We start from the raw sequence: 27,459 nt of genomic DNA on the forward strand, positions 1-27,459 counted from the left end.
ACTTCTTTCTTGGAGTAGCTTGTTACATGGGTCATCGTTTGGAGGCTTATTCACATAAGTAGGATTATCCCACAAAGATTAATGGTATGCCCAAATTTACCATAATGAAAATAAATATTTGGTAGTCCTTCGTATGCAACTTTTTGAGTTTTTCCTTTAACCTCAAAATAAGAGATTAAGGGTTTAGTCAGACCTCCACCGCAATCTTAGCAAAACGTGCCCTATCACATTAAGCAATATTGTAGTCGATTTTAACAAGACGACCAAATTTATTTCCAAGCGCTCTCAAAATCTTCTTGTGGTATAAGTGGATGGGAAGCCCTGGAAAGCTAACCCAAGCTACAATAGAATTAATTCGATTGTCTATCACAGAAAAATTTGGTTTCCATGTTGAACGACCAATAAATAACCTAGAACAATCCACGGTCCATCCAACAAAACATGCATGTAGTCATCTTTGGAATCAAACTGTACTAGGTAATAATTTCGTTCAAGATCAATCACTTTCCATCCCTTTTTAGGCTTCCATAATTTTCCAGCCTTTTCTAGAAATTTAGAAAGCCAATTTCCTTGTCCGGCATTTTCACCACTACAGATTGTTGCCAAGGTTTTGCAATTTTCTTTTCGAAATCCTCATCCACTTCCATGGTGAAAGAGTGTTTCTTATCGTGGAAAATTACTTCTGGATTCACTTCGTCACCATTAGTTGGGACGGTGGGAGTATAAGCTAAGGTGGGCTATTACTAGAGCATCAAAATTGTCTAGGCAACTAAGCAAGCAAAATATTACGAGCCCAAGTATATAGTTGTTCTACCAATACACTTTCTATCCGCTTCAAGTGTAGCTTTGAGCAAAAGGGGGTGGGGGTAGGCTGGTAGGTGAACAAAAATGAAGCACTAGAAAAAAAAAACTGCAATCATATTGGCAGGGGTTTTACTACATAGGTTACTATTAGTACTGGTGGCAATACACTTTACTATCCACCTATTTATAGAGATAGTTACAGCTAGATGCTCTTCAGTGATCTAGTTTATCATTTTTAGCTCAATTCTTTAATTAGTAATTACCTTGTAGCCTATTAACTCTTCAGCCCCCTTTTTTTTTTTTTTTTTTTTTTTTTTTTCTCCTTTATCTCTCTCTGTCTCTCTAAAGATAGTCTCTTTTACTACTAGCTATTGTCAATTGTCATCTAGTATCATTATTCTTTCTTAACATAGCTCGTGAAGTATAACAACTGATAAGCGTACATAACAGTCATAACAAAATATTCATGTACACCCATATAGGTTGAAAGTTTAAACTAAGGATCGATTTTGGGAGAAATTTTTCTTATAAGGTGCGCCCCTAAATGGAATCAAGAGCACTTATGTGGCAGCATGTATAGATTACGTCGTTAAGTTCTCTTATATGTCGTAATTGTCCAAGATAAACCCAAATAACAAGATGAGATAATTACTAGCTCAGGTCATCTTCTCTCTGATCTCCCTCTCTCTCTGCATGTTCCATCTTTTGATCTCGGGTTAGCAAATTATTATCATATTAATTTCGACGAATTTGGATTGTTCCATATAAAAACTTATTATGTCTCGAACGGGAGTTGTAACATTTTGTTGGAAATAACTCAAGAAAGTCGATTTTGAAGTGTGGGTTTGATCGGTATTCAATTGAGTTGGGTTTGGTGATTATAGTGTATAATAAGGGCGTATATGTATTGTCTATTAATGTATAAGAGTGTACATACACTGTTATACGTCATGTTAAACATATTTAGAATTGGATAATGAAGAGATGAAGAGGGTTCTGTCGTGGCTCGAGGGAAGAAGGTAAAAGTAAATATTAAAAGAGATTTAGCTTTCCTAACATTCAATATAAACATAAGTTGGTTAGTTCAAACATAAAATAATTATAAAGCTATGTAAGGTGTGAGCCTAGTAAAAAGTTCTCTGCAATTAGTGAAAATTAAGTTGGATATTTGTATGTTGTTAAAACATAGGCTAATAATTAGTTAGAAAAGAATACTATAATCAATTAGCTGATTGACCTTAACGACCAAAGCTCATAATACATTTAGTGAGAAGTTAGATCTGACGCACCAACTTCAGCCATTTATATATGAAGTCCTCATGCTATAATACGATCAATTAGCACCATAGAAATGACGTCTTTCAAGTTATATTTGGAAAAACTATAAGCAACTTCATCTTTATAAACGAATTCTGCCGCCCTTGTAAGGTTGAACACAGACATGAGCAAAATCCTCGGTATACCGACTGTGTGTTTGAGGTAGTCTTGATTCAAATCCTTCCAACAATTCTCTATTATTTTCCTAATCCCCACTCGTGCTTCTTCCTTTGTGACTCCATATTCATTCATGTAACATTCGATAGCAGAAGCTGCATCTCCTCTTTCCTGTTCTACCTGCATCCACAATACAAATAAACAAACAAAATAAGAGACATAATTAATTACTTCATATTAAATGGTATGAGATAGATGCATCCTAATCCTTGAGCTACACTTGCAGAATTTGTTTAGTCCAACTTAATTAATTACTCTAATATATTAAGAGGAACCCATATATTTCTACATATATTCAAGGATTTCATTTTAAAAAATTAAGTTTAACTTTTATGCACTGACAATGTACAGTGCGGGTAATAACGCTCATCCCGTAGTGGCTATATGCTCGTTCCTGCGGGGCCCAACTTATCTGAGACCAAGTCAAAGAGATTAACGACCTGGTCACCAAGTGAGGAGCCATATTCTACATCATAAATTTTTAAGTTACATATACAATGGCAGTCAATTTTGAGCATTTCCAAATCAACCACTGCTATAGAGAAGGCAACAAGGTTGCAGACAAGCTTGCTAACTTTGGTGTGCAATGTCAAGATATTACTTGGTTCAATTCTCCGTCTCAATGCCTAAAGAAGCAATTGGAGAGCTTAATGTCGACAGGCTGCAAATTCCATCATTCAGAAGGAGAATCATTCAAAATTCCTTCTCTATAGATAGGAACATGGCTAGAATATATAATTTTGATGTTCCTTAACTTGTTATAGATAGAGGGGTGATATAACCTCACATAGTACATATCTGATTTTTGAGAGCTGTATTGAAATCCTACCATAGTGTGAATGGAGTGTGTTCCATTCGGTAGGTATCTGGGTAGTTAATACCCCCTTTTTGTGTACTCTACTTTGCTTAATAAAATGTCCCGCCACTATGATGGGGGAAAATTAAATTAAAAAAACATATACAATAGCAGCAGGTAACAATCATAGCAAGTCTATATGGTAACCTAGAAAATAAATCTATAAACAAATTGTAACAGGTTAATATATATACACTAATAGTATAGAAAATATTTACACAACTGTTAGTGTAAATAAATTATATACTTATATGATATACCTCGTGTGATACAATATCATTAAGTAATCTTGCAATGATACCGGAAGCAACAAGTATTGTAGGTTCAGTTGCTATCCAATCAAATGCATCCTTAGTTGCTACTTCTCCCATGCCTAAGCAAAAAGTAGTTGCAAGCAAATTATAAGTGCTAGATCGAGCTCCATTCTTCACATACTGCTCCATCGTTGGCACTTTCTTCCCATGATACCATTTTGCCTCTTGGAAGTAAGCCCTCAATAAATTAAATACTACAAAAGAAGTACATTCAACAACAATAGTACTGTACACATCCCAACGTTTACTTTCAACGGCTAATAGTTAAGCAAGTCTCCCGCACGCGCCTCCCATGGAACCGCCGGACAGCGCCGCCACGGCGCATCTGAAGGCTATTCCACCCCCCACAAACACCACGAACCCCCCCCCCCCACACCATCAATTTCCTCTCAACCCTCGTATGCACACACAATTGTGTCCCCCCCTTCTTCATCTACCACCCCTTCTCCCCATGGAAAGGAATCTGTGCAAGCTAAACAAATCGCTCACAATGGGGTTCCGGCCGTCATCTTCAAACATACAGAATACTATGGATTAATGGCTACAGAGTGCAAGTTCACTCTTGTAGGTCGATTTCTTAGAGCAAGACCCTAGATTGACCGCCTTAGATCGAGATTCAAAGAACTTATATCAGTAAAGGGGCAAGTCATAATTGGTGTCTTTGATACTTACAATGTTTTTCTAGATTTCACTAATGAAAGAGATTTGAATATGCGTTTGGTACAGGAGAGTCATTGATATTGAAGGGCAACAGATGTGGCTCCAAAAATGGTCGCCGAATTTTAAGCCGGAGGAGGACTTACCGATTGCTCCGGTATGGGTTCTCCTTCCTACTCTCCCGTTTCATCTTCACACTTGGCACTATCTCAAACAGATTGTTAGCAATGTGGGAACCCCATTGGAGCTGGATATGGCGACAAAAAGTAGAACAAGACCCAGCATGGCTAAGATTAGAGTTGAAATTGACCTCCTCAAGTCTCAACCAGATCAGGTTTGGATTGGAGTCGAAAAAGAGACCTCCCCTCTTAAGGGATTCTACCAGAAACTCGAGTATGAAGGAATACCAAAATATTGTAAACACTGTAAGAAATTGGGTCATATGATGGCTGACTGTCGTGTACTCGAAAGGAAGAAGGCTGCTGAGGCCAAGAAAATCGAAAACGACAATGCCAAGAATCAGAACCAAGAGATTAATACGGGTTCTAGAGCAGAGGAAGTTACAGCTGGTGCGGATGAGGAAAATGATAAGTCCATGAATACTAAGGAAGACAACATTAATAAGGGACAAAATGAGAAGCAGGGCGAACACTGCCCAAACTGGCATGAAGAAAGCTGTTCATAAGCATGAGCAGCCCGATTGGAAAGAAAACAAATCTGGGACAGGGAAAAAAACCAAAAAAAGGAGTAAGACTAACAAGAAACCCAGTGTACTCCTTAAGGTTATTCAGTCCACCAAGAGGAAAAAGCAAAGGAAGAAGGACAAGGAATCAGGAAAAGTCTCTACTGTTGAGGAACAGGTACAGCAAAACATGGGGGGAAATTGTTACATCCCGTATTCTCGTGCGTTAAGTTACATCATAGGTTAGTCACATAAGCTCAAAGGACAAGATTATGTGTGAAGTTATAAGTGTTTATGTTATGTTCAACAAGTGATAAGTAAGTGCCGCGAAGGTTGGAGGTTAAACGAATCGGAAAAAATAAAATAAAATAAGTTTCGCTGAGTTTGGGATGTTGAATAACTTATACAGACTGTATGGAGTTTTGGACATATCCAAGTATGCAAATAAAGAGATCGGTGTATAAAAGTTTTAGGTCTCGAAATAATTTTCGCGGATGAACAGTAACTGCTACAGTAGTCGGTGAACAGTACTGCTACAGTGACTTCGGAGCAACTATATAAAGGGGATTAACCCCTCATTTTCAGCCAAGAAAACAGCCCAAAAATATTTCCCAACAATTCTAGAAAGTTCTCCAACCTTCCCTCCATTAAATTTCAACGCGAGTTAAGTAAAAATCTCCGGATTCGGGTTCCGGCGTATAGTTACGATTATAATATTGTGTTGCGGTGAATTTGTGGCTTGGGAGTAAGGCAAGTATTGGAGATATCGCGGTATTAGCGGAAGTAAGGTATGAATCTTTCTCTTTTGGTATCATTTAAGGCTTATTTACGGAGATAAATTTATGGAATAATTATGTAGCGAATTCGTTTGTGGAGGAGTTGGAGAAAATATCATATGGTGTATTTGATGGAATATTTTGGTAGTAATGAGGTTGTTGTTGTTTGTTGTTGTTATTGGTCGTTGATTGTTGGTATTGAGAATTCGGGCTAGGCATATAAATAGGGGAGATGCTGTCCGAATTTCGGCAGACCTTAAAAGGAATTTATTTAGCGACTTAAGATAAGAGTGTCACAATGAGCCTAATGATAATACGAATGGTTGCCTATGTAGATTATGAGATGACGAACGATCCTAAATAAATCGTGCGACAGGAAGCAAGTTGGAAAGTCGGAGAGTAAGTTCCAAAGGTATGTTAAGGCTAGTCCATTTCTTCTAAAGGCATGATTCCTTTCTTATGAATCCAATAGGTGTTTTCCAAATGTCCCATGATCCCTTTATGTGAATCCATAAATGTTTTCCAAGAATATTCTTATTCTCAAAAGCTAGAAATTCATGATTCATAGAGTTCATGATTCAAAGGCATGACTTCTTTCTTGATAATCCATAAATATTTTCCAAAATGTCCCTATTTTATGAGTCAAAGATTTATGATTCTATAAGCTTTTATGACAACAACGGCGGACATATTTTTACAATATGAATGACGATGTTAAAGATGAGAATGTTTCTATGATGATTATGATGATGATGATCTTAATTCTAGAAATTCCAAAGCTTATGATGTTAACGCTATTATGAGATTATTGAGCTTATTTCATGATTGTCTCGATTTTATTCATTGTTGTTGATCTCACCTTATAATAATTGTTCCTTCAAGGTGGGATAAATGATAATGATTGATCCATAATATAATCGGAGGCTACCGACCTTACGTCACTCCGATATAGTTGTGGCTTTGATTGGGCTCTCATGCATGCTTTATATATATGTATGTATTTTCTCACACCGAGCCGCGCTATAGTCGGTCGGGTACGGCACCTATTGTGCAACCACTGATCAGTTGGTATTACACACTGAGTCCCAAAAAGGCTGGGTACGCTACACACCGAGTCCCGAAAGTGTTACACACCGGGTACGTTACACACCGAGTCCCGAAAGCGGCCGTACGTTACACACCGAGTCCCGAAAGGGCCGGGTACGTTACACACCGAGTCCCGAAAGGGCCGGGTACGTTACACACCGAGTCCTGAAAAGGCCGAGTACGTTATGATGATGATATTATATATATGTATGTAAGAAAAAGTTTTTTTCAAAAGCTGAGCATGCATGACATCCGCCTTACGAGGCATCTAGATGTACGGGTTATCTCTCTTATTCCAGGTTACCTTCCATATCTATATTATATTATTCATGCCTTACATACTCAGTACATTATTCGTATGCGACGTCCCTTCTTGTGGACGCTGCGTTTCATGCCACGCTGGTGTATACAAATGAGTAGAGGATATTAGTAGAAGATGTTCCAAATGGATTGGCGAGCTCCATTTCCTTCCGAGGGTCTTTGCCGAGTCGGAGTATCTATGTTATGGTATCTTGATTTATGTTAGAGACTTTGCGGACGAGTCACGTATATAACATGTCGGTTATTGTAAGTGGCTCTGTAAGCGATGTATCATTATGCATTATGTTACAAATTTCATATGATTCTGATTTTAATTGATTTGAGAAAGACGAAAAGCATGTTTTTGAAAAGCTTTCATTATGCACTCATTTCATGATTTAAGAGTCCAGTAAGATTATGAGTATAACGAGAACCAGCGGGTTCGCTCGGCCCTAAGTAAGGGTCGGGTGCCCATCATGCCCTAATAAAAGTTGGGGTGTGACAGAAATCTCTGTTGAATTTTCCCATCACTAGTGTTGATTTTAACGATGAAGAGAAGGAGAGTAGTGCTAGCTGTCAACACCAGCAACATGGAAATACTAGTCAACCCGATCCCAAGGAATCAGAATATGTTAGCAACGGCAACATGGATACCAATAACAACACCAGCAAAAGCCATCAAAATATGCAACTCTACCTCTCGGATATTGATGGAGGATCTGTTAGTATTCTCGCAGAGATCAAGGCGCTGCCAGGGATACAACTTACGGTGGATTTGACTACCACTCAAGTAGATAAAAGGCAAGATGAATAACAAAATCAAGATCAAGAAATCCAAGTTGAAGCTAATAAGCAGCAACAGCCAAAGACCAAACAAAACAAAGTATCTCATCACAGACAGATACAAAGCCGACTCTCCTAACGTAATTACAAGTTGATACCGAGGCCCAAGTACAATCAGAATCTTGTGAGAATAACGACAACGATGGTTTTTCTCCTGCTAGGAAAATCAAGCATAGAAATAGAAACAACAACAGCAACAACAACAATGCCAACAAAAACAACAACAACAACAACAACAAAGACAAAGACAAAGTTTCCTCCTTAATTAAGGGGAGAAGAAAAAATTGATCCCCCCCCCCTTATGTTTTAATGATCAGTTCCATACTTTGGAATATAAGGGGAGTCAAGTCTAGGAAAGCTATACACAGACTAAAAAAACTCATTCAAATGAACAAGGTCGATCTCACTGTCATCATAGAACCCTTTGTCAACATGAATAAACTCAGCAAATACATGAGATTCTTAGGCTACCATCATAGCATCTCTAATACCAATGGTCAAATTTGGTTATTCTGGACTGGGGATCATCGCACCTCGGTAGTCGATAGCTCAGATCAACAAATTACCATCAAAAAGCACTACAGCCCGTATAATGGTGATCTTTACATTACCGCAAAGATATGCCAAGTGTACTTCAGTTGAAAGACAGAAGCTATGGACCAACCTGATCAATGTGCATCAGGTCATTCAAGGGCCTTGGTGCATTGGAGGCGATTTCAATATCATCCTGGACCCGGATGAGAAATTAGGTGGTAAACCTCATAGGATGAGAAACAGTTTTGATTTTGGCACCTGTATGGATGAATGTGAAGTTTATGATTTGGGTTTTGTGGGCCCTAAATTCACTTGGTGCAACAATAGAAAGCCAAGGAAAAGAATCTGGAAAAGACTAGACAGAATCTTCATCAATGATGATTGGGCTCAAATTTTTCACAACTGTCAAGTCACTACTAGAAATTTGGTCTATGGTAACGGTGCCGTTACCGTTGCAGTTGCTTGTTTTCCCATTGCTATAGTGATAATGCAACGGTTTTAGTTACTGTTACAACAGCTTGCGTTACAATAGGTCTATTGTGACGGTTAATTGTGACGGTTTGTAAAACCGTTGCAATATATTATCCTACCGCAACGGTTTGCTCTTCACGATTATTGCAACAGTCATGTATCTACGGGAAGTATATGAACCGTTGCAATATAATTTTTGCATCGGTTATTCAACGCTATTGCAACGCTCATTTCGACTATTCAACTACTGCTTCTTCCTATTGCAACGGTTGTTATAGAGCTAATGCAACGGCTATATAATATTGCAACGATTATTTTTAGGACTATTGCAACAATTATTAGAATTCTACTGCAACGGGTTTTGTAGGTCTACCGCAACATATATTATGGGGCTACCGTGATGCTTATTGCGGTACTCGCAACGAGTATTATGATGCTACTGCAACGGATATTATGGTGCTACTGCAACAGACTATAGAGGGCTAACACAATATAGACCACATATATATCCGACATCACTAAAATAATAACTCAAGATCCGACATCACAACGAAATAATAATTCAAGATCCAACATCATACCAAAATAATAATCTAAGATTCGACATCGTATATACCAAAATAATAATTCAAGATCCGACGTCATACCAAAATACTAATACAAGATCCAACATCGATCATACCAAAATACTAATACAAGATCCAACATCGATCATACCAAAATAATAATCCAAGAGGTCAAGTAATATACATAAAAGCAAAATATCAAGATAATGTTTGACCATTCAAGAGGTGGAACACGAAGTCTTCAATTTTCCAAAAAATTAACCCAATCCTCCTTAGTCGATCACGTATCTTCACTTCTTTCATCCCCTTGTTCAATTTCACCACCTACAAAAAATTGATAAGGAAAAATGATTTAGAAAAGCTTTCATAAAAGAATTTAATCTCTACAATGCATACATACTAATGATGACAAGACTAGAAATGAATATACTCTTAGTCATATTCAAAGGTATTAGTGTTCACTTGACAACCATATTCAAACACACACCCTATTCAAACACACACCCTAATGTCTTTGATGCAAATGTATCTCTCCGAGGTATAATCAAAGGTTGCAAAATGAGAGAATGGATGATATATGAATATTTCTCCGCTCAGCCAGCAGCCCGCAAATGAGCAGCCGCAGCAGCGATCCGGCCCGGCGGCCGCGACGGCCAAAGACACCGCGCAGCCGGCCAGCCCGAATACGCAAAATAAATTTATCAAGAATAATATCGAAGAAGCACAACCAAACAAGTTGTTTGTGGCCCGATGCAGCGAAAGACACCAGCTAATAAAGGAGGGAGTGATAGGCATATTATCATAGTTAGTAGCTATTCTAACAACACATAGAATCGAAAACTTTAAGATGCGCAAATAGTCTTAGTCATATTCAAAGGTATTAGTGTTCACTTGACAACCCTATTCAAACACACACCCTAATGCAATTTGGACGGACCATATCTCTGGTATAATCAAAGGTTGCAAAATGAGAGAATGGATGATATATGAATGTTTCTCCGCTCGGCCCGATGGCCGCGGCGAGCAACCACAGCGGCCGCCAACGGCGGCGCAAAAGGCTGCAGCCATCAAGAAGAAGACCGCAAAAACAAGTCATCGCCAGTGGCCATAGCGGACACCGGTAAACAAGTCATTTGTGGCGGTGACCGCAAGCGCACCAGCTAATAAAGGAGGGAGTGATAGGCATATTATCATAGTTAGTAGCTATTCTAACAACACATAGAATCGAAAACTTTAAGATGCGCAAATAGTCTTAGTCATATTCAAAGGTATTAGTGTTCACTTGACAACCTTATTCAAACACACACCCTAATGCACTGGACAGCCATATCTCGGTATAATCAAAGGTTGCAAAATGAGAGAATGGATGATATATGAATGTTTCTCCGCTCGCCAGATAGCCGCGACGCAAATAGCCCCGTAGCAGCAACAAATAGCCGCAGCAAGAACAATGGCAGCCGCATCAAGAAGAACCATCGTGCGACCCACCGGCCAAACAAGGCGTTTGTGGCCGCAGCGATAGCGGCCTTAACCAAACAAGCTGTTTGTGTGGCAATGACAGCGCACTTACTAATAAAGGAGGGAGTGATAGGCATATTATCATAGTTAGTAGCTATTCTAACAACAACACATAGAATCGAAAACTTTAAGATGCTCAAATAGTACTACACATTCAGGTTAGACCAAATAATATATGCCATTCTTCTTAAACATAATATTAAAAACATGATGACTATTCAGATACTTAAAAACACCGAACTATCAAGAAAATCAGTTAAATTCATTATATAGCGAGATCTTATATGAGGTCCCCTTTAAACATATACTATTTTACTCGAATATACAAATAGGTATGCACATAGTTATAAAACGGGGCACGTAACATACATATACAACCGAAACATGATTCGAAAGAGGATTAGGACATACATTTTAAGACAAATGAACACACATTTTTAACATAAAAAGCAAAGCATAACTTTTTCTTTCCTTCACTTTCCTTTTGTCAATACCTTCATATCAACCTTTCGGCCTTAAAAAAAGGGAAAGAAAAGGGGACCCCCGAAGACACCGAGAGAATGCTCATCAGTCATTCCTCCTAGAAAATTAATTCATAAAATGGTACAAAGCTGTAAAAACGAGATGAAACTTCCAACTATTGTTTAGACTGGGGTACCAACAAAATCAGGGCATTTGGTCTAGTGGTATGATTCTCGCTTTGGGTGCGAGAGGTCCCGAGTTCGATTCTTGGAATGCCCCTAGTTAATACAAGTTTTTACTTCAATTTTACTACTTGCAACTTGCGGCTACGATCCTTCACTCTATATTCAAATAAAGCGAGCCATTAATTGCTAACCTAATTCGATTGGCTAGGGATCTCTAAGATACACTTCATATTTCCTTTTAACGGCCTTGGAATTATCAAAAAAATGCTATAATTTATCCTTTTTAGTTTGCGGATATATATACAAGCAACACACGGATGTGCATGCAACTTATCGGCAACTTTTTTTTTTTTCCAAGTTTTAGTTTAATTTTACCATGTTCATTGTATAGCAATTTGTAGAACCAATATAAGTCGGCTATATCGCAACGGAGAAGAAGTGAGACTAACCTTAATTGTTGCTATCTACTTGTGGGGCGACGTAGCTTCTCCCGGTGAAGGCGCACACAATGCTGCTAGCATGTCCGGACTAATTAATCCTCGCACGTTGGAGTTTTTCAATTACTTTTGAAGTAATGTCTCGGTAACTTCGCAAAGAACTTCGCTCGCATAGTTCTCTTTTGTTCCTCCATTTGTTCCTCCATTTTTTGGATCCTTTCTTGCATTTCTTGCACTACATCATTTGTGGCATTTGAAGTTGGTTCAAAAGTTCCAAATTTTCCTTTCAAAGAAGTCTTTGTAACCCCCCGTCCATATAGTCTTAGACGTCCGGATGTTCGGACCCATAACGGTGAGTATGCATCAACACCGACTACCATCCGCGCTTAGTTGTGTTTCAATTTCCTCCATTTCAGCCTAACAAAGACAATCCAACAACCGCACTCAAGCAAACAAAAACTAACAATAAATAATAGATTTCAATAAAAACTTGCAATACATAATATACATACAATTTTACTAGTTGTGTCTTCATTTGACTCCTTGTACAAGCGCCCGGTTTCCTTGTTCTTGTTTCCACAAAAATCTCCTTAAGTGATACATTTCCCTTGGTTTTTTTCTAGTCACATCAAAATGGATATAAAAAATCGCTTAAAATGACAGGTTAAGACTTAATAAAAAAAAAATAAGAGAACACACCAATTTATTGCGGACTAAAGCGAAACTTTTTTTGCCGACTGTGTGCGGATTCAACAACTTCTTCCGATTCTCAGCATTTGTTTTAGACATTTTCTGCAACAGAGACAAGAAGATAAGAAGAGAAATTACAAGAAAAAAGAAAGCGATGCGATACGATTAGAGAAGAGAAAGGTAAAAAAAAACCTACAACGACAGCCATATCGCAGCAACGAAAGAGAAGACAGAGAGACAGAAGGACACTTGCACCAGAGAAGACAAATGTATTCTGGAAATATATTTTACCTGGAATTTCTCAGACTTCCAATATTCGAGGAGCTCTTTAAATTGACATTCCAATATGACCCGGCCTTTTTGCCATTATGATTTCATCAGTAACTTTTGGTTTGTAACAAAGTTTCTTCAAGTCACTTTTATGCCTTCTCCAAGCAGCATGAATTGCATTCAAAGTCCACTTTTTGCCAGCTTCCGGAATATCATATTTCTCCTACAATTTTGTGTCATTTTGTTAGCATAAACAATACTTTTAACAGATACTTAAATATTGGAAACTTCAAACCTTGGTATATATCCATAAATCATCTTTTGTGTCCATTTTCCTCCAATCAAGTATATCAAATGGGCAAAGGGTCGCGATGTCTCGCTAATGTACCGAGGAAGCTACCAAACTTTATTACAACATCTTCAGTAGGACCAACAGGTTGATTGAGCCTATTCAGTAGGATCAATTTACGCTCATGTCGTCTATGCACACTATGCATTTGCGTTTTTTTTTCTTTTCTCGAGTCGAAGGGCCTAAAGTTAAAAGAAAATGTAAGAAATTAGAAGTCATGGATGAATTTAATAAGTTCGTAAGCTATGTGTTACCTTCTTCGATTGTTCATTTGTGGGAGGAATTGTAGAATCCATTTGCATTTCGTCCTCGACGGGCCGTTGCTCCTCGACGGCCGTTGCCCTCGACGGCTCCTCGACGGGCTATTCTACATGTTGCTCTTCTACAAGTTGCTCATTTTGGTTAGCTTGTGGTGCTACCGTTGTCGTTCTCCAATTAATTCTAGCAGATGATCTCTCTCGACCTTATAGCTTGAACGAGCTTTCGTTTGTGGTTAATAACCGCCGTTTTTTATTTGTCAAGTATGACAATGAACCAGGTTTAGCATATGCTCGTTTGAGCTGTTTTGCTTCTTGTTGAAGGCCCTTGTTGATTCATGACTATCCGTATCCGTGTAAATCTAAGACTGAACAAGTGAGAAAATCGGACGACAAAAATAATAAGCATGATACATATTATTAAAAATCGATATAACACATGATGAAGATGTTGAAGATCATGATAAGATCACTGATCATGATAAGGTTACTTACGATAAGTACAATCTTATTATTGTTATTGTTAAGTAGTTGTGATAAGCTTAAGTAATAGAGTTTAGTTAAATGTATAACTCTATCATAGACTAGTTTCCTTCATGCATTAGAAGTGTGCTATACGAGTGGTGCATGTGTATAAACTATCACAGGGCAGCAATGGTAAAAGCAAAGGACAAAAGCTAGTGATAAAAGTTGTGAGAAAGCCGTTGATAGTAGTGATGATTGGGAACAAAAGGATGTGTTCGAGAAGTTGGATTTAATTCTATCGAAAAAACCATGAGCCAATGTTTCCAGTCTAAGGTGATCACAACACCAACATCTAGATACCATGCTATATCCCTAGTGATGTTTGGCATGCCAGACTTGGGCATCCAAACTCTAAGTTTTTAGAAGTTTTAGACAAAAATAAGTGTATCAATATCACTTGTTAGAATAAAAGTCCTACCGTTTGTGTTAGTTGTCAAATAGGAAAAGGTTGTAAATTGCCTTTTGGCTTGAGAAATAAGATTGAAAAGGAACCTTAAGAAAATCGTAATTGTTTGAGGTGTTTGTCAAGTTCCGGAAAATGGTTGACAAACAGTTTTCTAAAAGCATTAAAGTGTTTCAAAGTGATGGAGGGGGGTGAGTTTTCTAGCATTGTAGGAAGCCCCGCAATATTTGACACCGACTGCACCGATATAACTCATGATGTCAACCTTGCTAGCCGCCATGCGTGAATCCTAACTCGTGCACTTTCGATATATAAGAGGATACTAAGATATGTACAAGGAACTATTTCTCATGGGCTATGTATTATATCTCAATCCTCATTCGACCGTATGGCTTCTCGTATGCGATCTTTGGTTCTTTGGTGTGCAACAACAAGAAGATCCACCACGGCTACAGATATATGTTGGTGCAAATTGTGTATCCCGGTCCTCTAGGAAGCAAAAGACAGTGGCAAGGTCAAGTGCAGGGCGTGGCAAGGTCAAGTGCGCGAGGCCGAATATAGAGCCTTAGCTGCCCTCCGCATAACGTTAGTTTTTCCGAACTCACATGGATAACTTATATTTTGCGGATATTGGAATCTACCTCAAGTCCGCTCCTACACCGTCTAAGAAGCCCAAACACATATGTAGGATCAAGCATGGTTCTAAGAAGACATATAGAATAATCAAGACAGACTTAACCACGAGTAGTTTAAGCCCTTTCAAACAAGTTCTAAACTTAAAACAATTTCAAACACTACTTAAACAAAGTTGTAGGTTTAACAAGCATTCCGGGTTTCAATCAAGGTTTGTTGTAATCAGCTTTAGTCATTTTTTTATTTCTTCAAAATCACCTCGATATAGCAAGTTTGACGTACTAACAAGATGGGGTTCTCTAGGACACCATAAACTTGTTCTATTTCCCGGAAGTTGCACAACAAAAAAAAAAAAAAAAAAAAAAAAAAAAAACATATACAAGTAAGAACCTATGGGATCATAATGAGTGCATGAATGCTACCCTAAGCTAGGAATGAAATGCCAAGTGTAACATGGTTGAACAGTTTGCAAGGAGGAAAAATGTATGTGAGACAATTCAAATTTCCTAAGCAAAAGAAAGGGGGGGGAGGGAGAAGGATCACCTAAGCATGGTGCCGCTATAAACTATAAGCAATATCGAGTAAGACACAATGTCAGCTAATACGGACACTATAATCAAAGTTGCAAACGGGACGCGAGGAAGGAACAGATAAAATCACCAACAACACTAATCCTTTGGTCAAGAACATAAGCCCTTCCCCGACAACCTTGAAATCAAATGACAAAGGTAAGAAGTTAAAGCACATTTTAGAAATTCTTAGCATCAAAAGAGGCTCTATTTTGTCTCTCGATTTTAAGACTTAGGGTGAAACAATCGTAGCTACAAGTTCCAAAGTGTCTTATGGCCACGAGCTGAGTATCCTATGGTCAAAACGGTTCATTTTGCAACTTTTAATCCTCAAGGCCATGCATTGGCTAGTTACGTGCCTCAATCTACACAAAACAAGTTCTATGGAGTGTCAAATTTTAAATTGAAGCAAATAATAACATTAACAGGCCATTATCATCTCTGAGCATCTATTTACGCAGAAGAAAAGAGATATCGTTTATCAATAACATGATAACAAAGTTTTGCTTCTTGTTCTTAGATTTGAAGGAAAATACCTAAGAGATAGAGTGAAAGACTAGAACCGAATTTTTGTTGGTCTCTGTGAAGTTAAAGATTCCTCGGGGATATTGCGAAATATGGATACCGCATATGAATATAAGAAAAAAGACTTAATAAGTTTGTCATCAATAAAAATCTCAAACATAATATACGAAAGAAAGATAACATAATGTATCATACGTGTGTGCACTAATTTAGAGACAAACATGAAGGTAAGCACATTAACGAAAGAGAATAAGAAATAGTAAACGGAGTCCACTTTTCAATTCACATCATTATAAAAGGGAATTTATTATTCACTACCATAATTGATGAAGGGTATATATTTGTACAAGTTCAAAAGATCCTTTGTCAATCATCAGGCTCCATCCAATCCCAATCGGTATCATCGAAGTCGCCTCTCTTCCGATGTTTCCATAGATACATCTTGTGAATGTTGTGCAAGGGAAGACACATCAATGATATCAACGGAGATCTTCTCTCGACCATCCGACATCGACATCTAGTAATCTTTCGATGAGCCAATGTCATCATTAGGCTCCCTCCAAAATGTTTCTTCAATATTAGGACAATTCTCTTCCTCCAATTCATACAAATCAACGGGACTTTATTTCTTGAATAATAAACCCCTTTCTCAATTGGATCCTCCACATAAAAACTTGATGCACTTGAGATGCTTGCTAGTACAAAAGGGTCGTCGATCCTTTGCATTTTTTATTGAAGTATACCCGAGTCAACCCATAGCCATCGACTTCATTATGAAACCAATCACATCTAAATAGTACAACACTAAAACAACCCCAATAATCAATCTCAATGATATCTTGAATAACTCCATAATAGGCAACCATTCCATCAACGGGATTTTGGTCTCTGGCACTAGCAAAACTATCAGTTGTTGCTGACAAACTCACTCCACTATTTTGAGTCTTGCATGAGGCATCCCGTTTCATCGTATGAAATCGATCCATTGATGAAATATCCGGTATCTTTTGGCCACTACATTAGGCCCATAAGATAGCCATATTATATCATTGGGCACTTTAACTCGTTTTAACTTTCTCTTTTAACCAATCACCAAATTCTCGACTATGAATTCGTGCTTTTGCCCATACATTTCCTCTACCACGTTTATCAATTATACTCTTATGTTCCCTGCAAGCATGTATGTTATATTAATCATTAGGTATATAAAAATGAAATTTATAACACATTATCATAATAAATAAAGTTCAAAATTCAAATGACTATTTTTTCTTACTTGATAAACGTCTCTACATGTTCATCTCCAGTATTGAACAAAGCATACCGATGTGCTTCAACCCACTGATGACTATCCATGTCAAATGTCTTGCCTTTCCTTTTCTTCTTACTTCCAATTGGATGGCTGTCTTAGGAAATATATGTGAAAAATCATTTCCCTTTCTTTGAACATCTTCATCCTCGGTCGATACCTACTAAATCTTGTCTTCACCCCATCATGTAGGTATCTTGAACAAAATGTCAAACACTCTTTCGGCCGAAAAACTCTCCGCTATTGATCCTTCGGATTGGATCGATTCCGAACGAACCCCTTGTACTTACACATGTTTCTCTCATTAGGATACATCCAACGCAAATGAACCGGACCCCCAAGCCTAATTTCATCTACTAAATGGATAGGCAAATGTGTCATTATATCAAAAAAGATTGGAGGAAAAATCTTTTCAAGGTCACATACTATATCTATGATTTCGAATTTCTTCATTTTATCAAGATCTCTTCTTCTTATAACCTTACTACATATGGTTCTAAAATAATTCCCCAACCTAATCAAGGCCAAAGACACATTCTTGGGTAACACTTTTCTAACCGCAACCTGAAGCAAGTACCGCATTATGAAATGAGCATCATGGCTCTTATAACCGATACTTTCATCTCCTCCATTTGCATACGACGTGATATATTAGAGGCACCCCTTTGGTAATTTGACATTTTTTAAAACGATGCAAAACAACCTTTTCTCCTCGGTTTCATAGAGAAACAAGCTTTAGCCGTATGAATTTTACCATTCTTATCATCTTTAAATGGTTGAAGCTCCTTGCGTATCCCCATCTCGTGCAAGTCATAGCGAGAATTTACATGATCTTTGGACTTTCCGGTACATCTAACAAAGTCCCAAGCAAACTATCACATATATTCTTCTCTATGTGCATCACGTCAAGATTGTGCCTCAATTTGTTATGTGCCCAATATGGCAATTTAAAAAATATGGATCGTTTCTTCCATGGACCATCACTCTTCCGAGCCCTTTTCTTTCGACCCTTCCCAAAGACATTATTGAATTCACGTAGCTCTTCAAGCACTTCTATGCCTGATAACGGAGTAGGTGCAGCTTTATGCTCCTCTTTACCATCAAATGATTTCTTATCTCTTCGGAATGGATGATCAGGAGGTAAAAATGCTCGATGACCCAAGTAACACATCTTACGACTATGTTTGAGATATTGAGAGCAAGTATCATAATTACAGAGGGGCATGCCCATTTCCCCTTGGTGCTCCATCCGAAGAAAGCATTGCTAGTGCTGAAAATCACTAGCTGTCCACAATAAAGCCGCACGCATTAGAAATGTTTGGTTAGTTTCAGCGATCGTATGTTTCCACTCCCATTTCCCATAGTTCCTTCAACTCGCAATTAGCGGTTGTAGGAACACATCTATATCGTTTCCGGGAGACGATGGACTGGAATGATCATTGACAACATTATATACTCCGACTTCATGCAAATCCATGGTGGCAAATTATAGTTCATTAACATAATCGGCCATGTACTATGGGAAATGCTCATGGTTCGGAATGGATTGAAACCATCACTTGAAAGACCCAATCGAACATTACGAGGATCTTTAGAGAAATCCGGTGCAATGAATCAAAATCCTTCCAAGCTTCCCCGTCGCCAGGATGTCTTAAATTCCCATCTTTGGGTCGTTCAGTAGCATGCCATCTCATGGCTACAGATGTTTCAGAACACATAAATATCCTCTGAAGCCTAGGCTTTAAAGGGAAGTACCTTAAAACCTTTGCTGGGATTTTAGTGTTCTTATTAGTCAAATCATCACGAACATTCTTCCATCTAGAAGAACCACACACGAGCAATTATCTATCTTCGCATCGTTATTCCAAAATAGCATACAGTCGTTAGGGCATGCATGAATTTTCTCATAACCAAGACCCAAATCTTTTATCACCTTTTTTGCCTTGTTGAAAGACTCGGGTAGCTGAGCAAAGGGAAATGCCTCTTTTATCAAGTCTAATAAGTCTGAAAAGGCTACATTACTCAACCCGTGAATGCATTTAAACAAGTACAACCGGATGGTGAAACTCAACTTAGAAAAATTCTTACACCACAGATACAACTCTTGTTTCCCTTCGTCAACTAATTTGAAAAATCTCTTTACATCTTCAGATGGTCCCTCTCTCACTCCTTCATGCAGCAGATCACCCTCTACATTCCTAAAAGTATCATAAAGTAGTCCATCGATATCGTCATGCATGTCGGAAGTTTCATCATCATTGGTTGGATGCGGCATATTTGTTGAAGAAAATCCTTCTCCATGGAAAACCCATTTGGTGTATCCATTAACAAATCCATAACCAAACAAGCGATTCTCCACCACCGTTCGAGTATGCCAATACCGATTAAAACACCTTTTACAAGGGCATAGTATTTCATTTCCTTGAGAAGCTCGTTCAAATGCCTTATCAAGAAAATACTTCACTCCACGATCATACTCATTGGTGGATCTTCGAGATCCATCCAACTTTTATCTATAGTATCCATTGAATATCCTACGTGACACGAGCATAACATCAAAATCAAAATTCAAATAGCAAATTTCAACATAAATGCATACAAAAAGAGAAAAGTATCACTTTTCCCCATCAACCCAATGTTTTGCTTTGAAGAATGATCCAAGAAAAAGAATAATTCCATGGTTAGACTACATAGAGATCACATTTTTATCAAATCCACAAACAAATGCAAATGATTTTTTTCCCATATGATAAATATGTGATTTTTTGGTGGTCGATGATGGCAAAGTAAGATGAAGAAGAAGATAAAATAAAAATTAAAAAGGAAATGCTTAATTAGATTACCCTCCTCACAAAAAAAAAAAAAAAAAAAGGTTACCCTCCTCACGCGCTTCAACTAAGTGCAACACACACATTATACCAACTCGAAAAAAGTATTCAATAGGTACAGGTTTTGAAGAGTTCGAGTGTCAAATTGAAACAAGCTTAGGTTTAGGTGGCCATGAGGAATTTGTGGACAAGTTTAGGGGGGCAGTCTATGACTTTTGCCTTAAAAATAAGGAAATTGGGCCACTTCTATTTACAACTCGAAGCTACCTAGTCAAGAAAAACATACTTTCAATATAAGTGACGGAACTAAAGTGTTTCAAACATCAAACTGATTAACAGATATATCATGAGCATAAAAATTCAGTACTTCAGTTGTTGCAATGTACAGCTCCAACAATTTGAACAAAACAATTTAAATCCACTTTGAAATATCCCACATTTACTTCGACATGTCTCCTAATATTGCTCGGTTACTCGTACTTCACCGCCGAATAGATTTCCCTATCGGATATTTATCATATCCAAACTAAAATCCACAAACAAATGCAAGATATTTTCTTTCTACAAAAACCTAGACTTTCAAGAATGATTCAACAAAATGGAAGAAAAACAACAATTCCATGGCTAGACTACATAAAGTTCCCATTTTTTTCAAATCCACAAACTAAAATCCACAAACAAAAACATGCAAATGCAAAAGACCCTTTCTTTCCTTAAAAATCCAGTTCTGAACTTTGAAGGATGATCCCAAGAAAATGGAAGTAAAGATCACATTTTATCACACCCATAAACTAAAATCCACAAACAAATGCAGAAGATTTTTGTTTCCACAAAAACCCGCTTCACAAATTTCAAAAATGGTCCAAGAAAATGAAAGAAAAAGGTAAATTCTACAGCTACACTACTTAGATATCCCATTTTTTTTCACACCCGAAATTAATTCACAACCAAATGCGAGATATTTTGTTTCCAAAAAAAAAAAAAAAAAAATGCGAGCATATAGATTCAAGTTGTCACGAAAATCAACAATTCCATAGCTACGCTACATAAAGTTAACATTCTTATCACACCAAGAAACTAAAAATCCACAAACAAACTCATAGAATTTCTGATTTTTAAAAATACTACAACAATAATACATGTTAAGAGAGACAACGATGAAGACAACGATGATGCAAACCTGTTGATGCAAAAGGCTAGAACACTAATTAGCTGAAGACAACGATGAATTTTGCCTGACAAGCTTCAAATCAGAATAAATTAGTCACATTGCTAAAGAAAACCCATTGTTAAAAGCTTCAACTGAGAAGAAATATTAGATGAAATGTTTCCACTGATATGTTTATTCAGATACGGTCAACTTTTTAGTCAATATTTTTTATTTAGTTGGCGGGTCCAATAGAATAAGTGGAGGGAAAAATATTGGGGGGAAATATTGGGGGAAAGAAAACTGTCCCAATAGCTAAATTTTCTTATATGATCGTTGCAATAGAATTATCTATTGCAACGGTTCCAATACCCGTTACTAAATGTACGTCTATAGCATCGGTATCCGACTAACGCGACGGTTTAATTTTAAAAATGTGCTGTTAGGTCAAAGTGTACTTGCAACGGTTAAAACCGATGCAAAATACACTCTATTGCGACGGTTTATTAACTGTTGCTAAAAAACCGTTGCTATAGGCCTATTTTCTAGTAGTGAGTTAAGCATCTAGCTAGGACTGGCTCTGATCACAGACCTCTCCTCATTAAATGCAACCATGAGCAACAAGAAGGCATCAAATATTTCAAGTGTTTGGATTTCTGGACAAGTCAACCTTCTTTTCTCCAAGTGGTTGAACAATCCTGGAATATAAATGTTATTGGAAATCCAATGTGGAGACTTCAAACCAAGCTCAAAACTCTTAGCAAAAATCTCAGTAAATGGTCCAGAGAGGCTGTTGGAAATGTCTATGATCAAGTTAAGGCCTGGGAGGAGAAAATGCTCAATTTGGAAGATCAGGATATTAACCACAACAGTGATCTTACCAGAGAAGCCCTTAATAAAGGTCAAACAGAATATGTCAGATGGATGAATATGCAGGATATATTGTTGAAACAAAAATCCCAAGTAGATTGGTTCGAAGAAGGGGACTGCAACACCAAATACTTTCACAGTGTTATCAGAGACAGAAAGAGAAAGCTTCACATTCACAGAATCAAAAACCACAATGATAACTGGATTCAGGGAGATGACAGAATAGCCAATGCCGCTATTCACCACTTTAAACACCTTTTCACTCTACCTCACTCTTTTACTGACACTAATATAGTGGATTATATTCCTAGAATTATTACTAATAGTGATAATTCACTCCTTGCAGGTGTGCCAGATTATGATGAAATCAAAAGTGTTGTTTTTAGTATGAGTGCCTCTAGTGCTGCTGGCCCTGATGGATTCAATGGCACTTTCTACCATAAATGTTGGGACATCATTGGTAATGATGTCAAAGACTTTGTCCAGAGTTTTTTCCTTGGCAAAAAGCTCACCAAATATTTCACGCATACTTGTCTGGTACTTATCCCCAAGGTGAACCCCCCTATCACTTTCTCTGATCTCAGACCTATTAGCCTCACTAACTTCTCCTGCAAAATTATTTCCGTTAGGCTTAACCCTCTTGTGGATAAAATCATCTCTGAAAATCAAAATGGCTTTGTCAAAGGTAGGCTTATCACTGAAAATGTCCTCCTTGCGCAAGAAATTGTCAATGGTATTAAGAATTATAATTGGGGGGGGGGGGGGGGGGGGGGGTAATATGATTATTAAACTTGACATGGCTAAAGCCTATGATAGAATGTCCCGGGATTTCTTATTGTTTGTCATGGAAAAGTTTAGGTTCTACGATGATTTTCTCCATATCATTAGTAACCTGCTTGCTGGGGTTTGGTATTCCATTATCTTGAATGGCACCAGAAGTGGTTTCTTTACCTCGACTCAAGGGCTTAAACAAGGTGACCCTCTCTCACCCTCTCTCTCTCTATTATTGGGGCCGAAGTATTGTCTAGGGCTTTAAATAGTATTAATCAGCATGATCACTTTAACCCTTTCTCCATAGACTCCAAAGGTCCTATCATTAACCACCTTGCTTATGCTGACGACATTGTTATTTTTTGTGGTGGTAACAATAAGTCCATTAAGCTTATCATGCATCAAATCAGGAGATATGAGAAGGCTTCTGGGCAAAAAGTCAATAACAACAAAAGCTTCTTTATCACTATTCCTAACACTTCTGTTTATAGGATTAACAGGATGAGAAATATCTCTGGCTTTATTGACAAACCGTTCCCTTTCACTTATCTTGGCTGCCCTATCTACTTTGGGAGGAAGAATGCTCCTCTCTTCGATGGCATGCTTTCTAAAATTGTTAAAAGGTTAAATGGATGGCAAGGGAAAATGCTATCTCATGGGGGAAAATCACTCTCATTAAGCATGTGCTCCAATCTCTCCCTGTCTACATTATGTCTGCTATGAATCCCCCCAAAGGAGTTTTAACTCTTATGGAGAAGCATTTTGTTAATTTCCTTTCGGGGTCCAATAATGGTAAGAACAATTACCACTGGTCTGCCTGGGATAAACTATGCCTACCCGAGGAAGAAGGTGGAATTGATATAAAGAAAATGGAAGATGTCTCCAATACTCACATAGTGAAAAGATGGTGGAGATTCAGGACTCAATCGATGCTCTGGGCCAACTTTCTACAAAGCAAATACTGCAACAGAGCTCATTGCGTCACTAAAGTTGCAATCTCAGCCGATTCCCACACTTGGAAAAGTCTTGTAAAAATTAGAGCCAAGATTGAATCACACATTGTTTGGAAGATTCGATCAGGCAACTCTAGTTTTTGGTGGGATAATTGGACAGGTAAAGGAGTTTTAGCTAAAATCTTCCCTGGCATAGGAAGATCAGCTAAGCTCCTAGTTAACTCTTTCTTTGATAATAACAATTGGAACTTTGCTAAACTTCTAAACGTTCTTCCTATACAGGCTGCCCAGAGCATTGCTCAGATTAACATTGGTGAACAAAATGGAACAGATTTTCCAATTTGGCAACTGTCAAAGGACGGATGTTTCACTAACAAAAGTGCTTGGCACTCCATAAGAGCCTCGGCACCAAGCTCCCCTTTCCTCAACAGCCTGTGGCACAAAAGAATCCCTTTTAAAATTTCTTTCTTGAACTGGAGAATTTTTAAAAGAAAAGTACCATTTGATGACACTATTGGCAAGTTTGGAACTGATAGAAGGTCTATGTGTGTGTGCAGCGGGGTCCCTACACACGAGACAATACAACATTTCTTTGTTGAAAGTGAAGTCGCCCATCAAATCTGGAGCTTCTTTGGCAATCCTTTGGGAATTCGACACACCGACCAACCTGTCCCTGTAATATTTAAAAAATGGAGGGATTGTAAATACACTAACAATGTTCAAAAATTGTTTCTGCAGGTCACTCCCCTCATCATATGCTGGGAATTATGGAAGCAAAGATGTTCATGCAAGTATGGGAACCAAAGGAAGATACTCATAGGGAAGATGCTCTATCAAGGAATTTGGACCATCAAATCAGCTGCAAGCAAACTTTTTCCCTCCATCAGAGACATGACCAGATGGACCGAGATCTGTTACACCATAGAAAAACTAAGACCCATTAAAAAGTGGTGGCAAGTCCTTTGGGAAATGCCACCTGTTGGCACCATGAAGATGAACACGGATGGAAGCTATATCGCTGAAGAAGGAAGAGCTGGAATCGGAGGCATCTTGAGGGACTGGCGTGGAGACTTGATCATGGCATTTTCTATCACTATGCAGTGCAGTAGCAACAATGTCGCTGAAGCTCTCGCGGCAGAATTTGGAGTGATATGGTGTCATCAGTTGGGGTACACTGATTTCATCCTGGAACTAGATTCCATGGTGATAACAAACATGATTGATAGACAGAATTCCAACATGAAGCTAAAGCACATCATCGACAAGATTCTGAAAATCAAACGGGAAACAAACTTCCAGGTGAAGCATTGCTTTAGAGAATGCAATCAAGTAGCGGATAGTTTGGCAAAGCTAGCCTCTAGTTCTAACCAAAACTGTCATGTACATTAGTACTCTGACATGCCTAGACTAACTAGAGGCCCTTTCCTACTAGATAAGAACCAAATGCCTAGCATTAGATCCAAGTTTGATAAAGCTAATTTTTATGTTAGTTAGAATGCTTACGACACCAGAATTTGGCCTTCTTGTCTCGGCCTATTCTGGAATTTTGTGGTGATGGGATCACCAAATAATGTGTTGTAATGGAGGTTAGGTCCAGCCCCCCTCCTTGTAATATTTTGCTAATACAACACTGCCCAGAGAAAGACTGGGCAATTTGATTAAAAAAAAAAAAAAAGTAAGCCCTCAATAACTTTTTCATCTGAAAGATCAAATAATAATAATAATAATAACAACGGATAAATTTTGTCATTAAATAGCAAAATCAATCGTTAGTACTATTTAGTGATGGATTACCAAAAATCCTTTATGCTACTGCAGGAAATTTAAAAATATGTTAACAAAAGATTCATATAGTGTTTTTTTTTTTTTTTTTTTTTTTGGTTGGGGTTGTTATCACTACATAAGTAATTGCTAGCGACTTTATTACCTCATTTATGGAATAGTTGACTAGAAATGATTTGTTTTCATTTGCCAACTCTTTCTCTATTTCATTGTAGAGATCTAAAAGAGCACGGTAAGTAATCTTCATATATGGTGGTAACTGTTCTGAAGCATCAATATTCCACCTACATAAATGAGAAACATCACATTCAGTCAAATTATATTTTACTGTGTAAAAGAGCGTTGACAAATTGCTTACTTTCTCAACCTAATTCTTCTAGCTTCTGAAATATAAAAATGTTGGAAGCTATAAATAACAACAATAACTATGCCTCGTACCCAACCAAGTTGAAATCGGCTATATGAATCTCAACTTCTTCATTTAAGATGTCATCCTCGAAGTAAATAAAATAAAAGTGAAAAAAGATATCAATATGACCCAAAAAAGTACCTTTCAATTCCCTCCATGAGGAGAGTAAGTTCCTCTAGTGTCCCATATGTATCAAATGTATCATCCATAATAGAACAAAAGCATAAAACTTTTGTTAATATCTCCCTCGAAACGCTATATTGGGGCTCAAAGTTTACTGCTAAACTCCAGAAATATAACTCAACCAATCTGTCCCTTGCATAAGGTACTACCTTCACGATTTCCAATTCCTTCCACCACCTAAAATGTCAAACCAACAAATTGTGTGTTTATTTAGTAGACGTTTGAATAATATTTGGTTGAACTTGAAAAAATAATACTAAATTAAGAAATTGAAATGGAGTATATATATTTGGAAGTAAAAGTTGTGTTTCAAAATAAAATTTAATTATTTGGAAAAATTTGAAGATTAACTGCGAGTGAAAATCATTCTTTTACTTCTCAAAGTTGAACTTCAGTATTGTAAGGTTATGTGTATAGGTGAATCACTGTGAATGTCTAGGTTGCCAGTTAGTTACCTTGTGATATCACATAGCTCCTTTTTATGCAACCTCTGCAAGATGTTGTAGTCCAATATGGCAAAGTTTAATAATACTTCATTTCGTGATTCATCGTTTTTGTAAAAAGATATGTACTTCTGTGTTCCTACCCTCACTATACCATCTCTAATTGAAAACTTCAATGCACTACTGACTTGTTTTGCAAGGGAGTTACTCAATTTTGGCAAAAGTGGTTTCAATTGGGTGGTGGTGAAACTTAGTGCATCATCCAGAATTTGTTCACCATGTACTCTAAATTGTGCTGCCTCATACAAGCTCAACATTCCTTGCAAGTCGCTAACCAATGCTTCGTTGAAATTTCCTTGATCGTCAGTAAACTTCCTAAAAGCATCTGATCGCTAACCATTCTTCATAGTTTTCACCTTTCAATTGGACTTGTGTCACTACAATTCCAAGGTTATCATTCGACGTAATGTCATAAGGAGAGATTGTTTTCCTTTGGGTTTTGTTTTCTTCACCGGCAATTCCTTTGCTTTTATCGCCGGTTTTTCCGTTACCTGCCAT

The 27,459-nt window shown here is 37.7% G+C and overlaps 1 protein-coding gene and 1 non-coding gene across 2 annotated transcripts; one reads left to right on the forward strand and one right to left on the reverse strand.

Annotated features, from left to right (window-relative positions):
• Positions 1-2,121: 2,121 nt before the first annotated feature.
• LOC132047717 (terpene synthase 17-like) lies at positions 2,122-27,459 on the reverse strand. The gene is made up of 7 exons (XM_059438722.1): positions 27,453-27,459; positions 26,914-27,286; positions 26,417-26,635; positions 26,004-26,150; positions 10,275-10,283; positions 3,415-3,646; positions 2,122-2,418 (listed from the first exon to the last, which is right to left on the reverse strand). The coding sequence occupies exons 1-7, from the start codon at positions 27,457-27,459 to the stop codon at positions 2,122-2,124; spliced, it is 1,284 nt and encodes a 427-aa protein (XP_059294705.1).
• Positions 11,571-11,642, forward strand: TRNAP-UGG (transfer RNA proline (anticodon UGG)). The gene has a single exon. It is a non-coding gene; the product is annotated as a tRNA-Pro (tRNA).

The sequence above is a fragment of the Lycium ferocissimum genome, chromosome 2, assembly GCF_029784015.1.
Source record: "Lycium ferocissimum isolate CSIRO_LF1 chromosome 2, AGI_CSIRO_Lferr_CH_V1, whole genome shotgun sequence".
Taxonomy (NCBI): Eukaryota; Viridiplantae; Streptophyta; class Magnoliopsida; order Solanales; family Solanaceae; genus Lycium; species Lycium ferocissimum.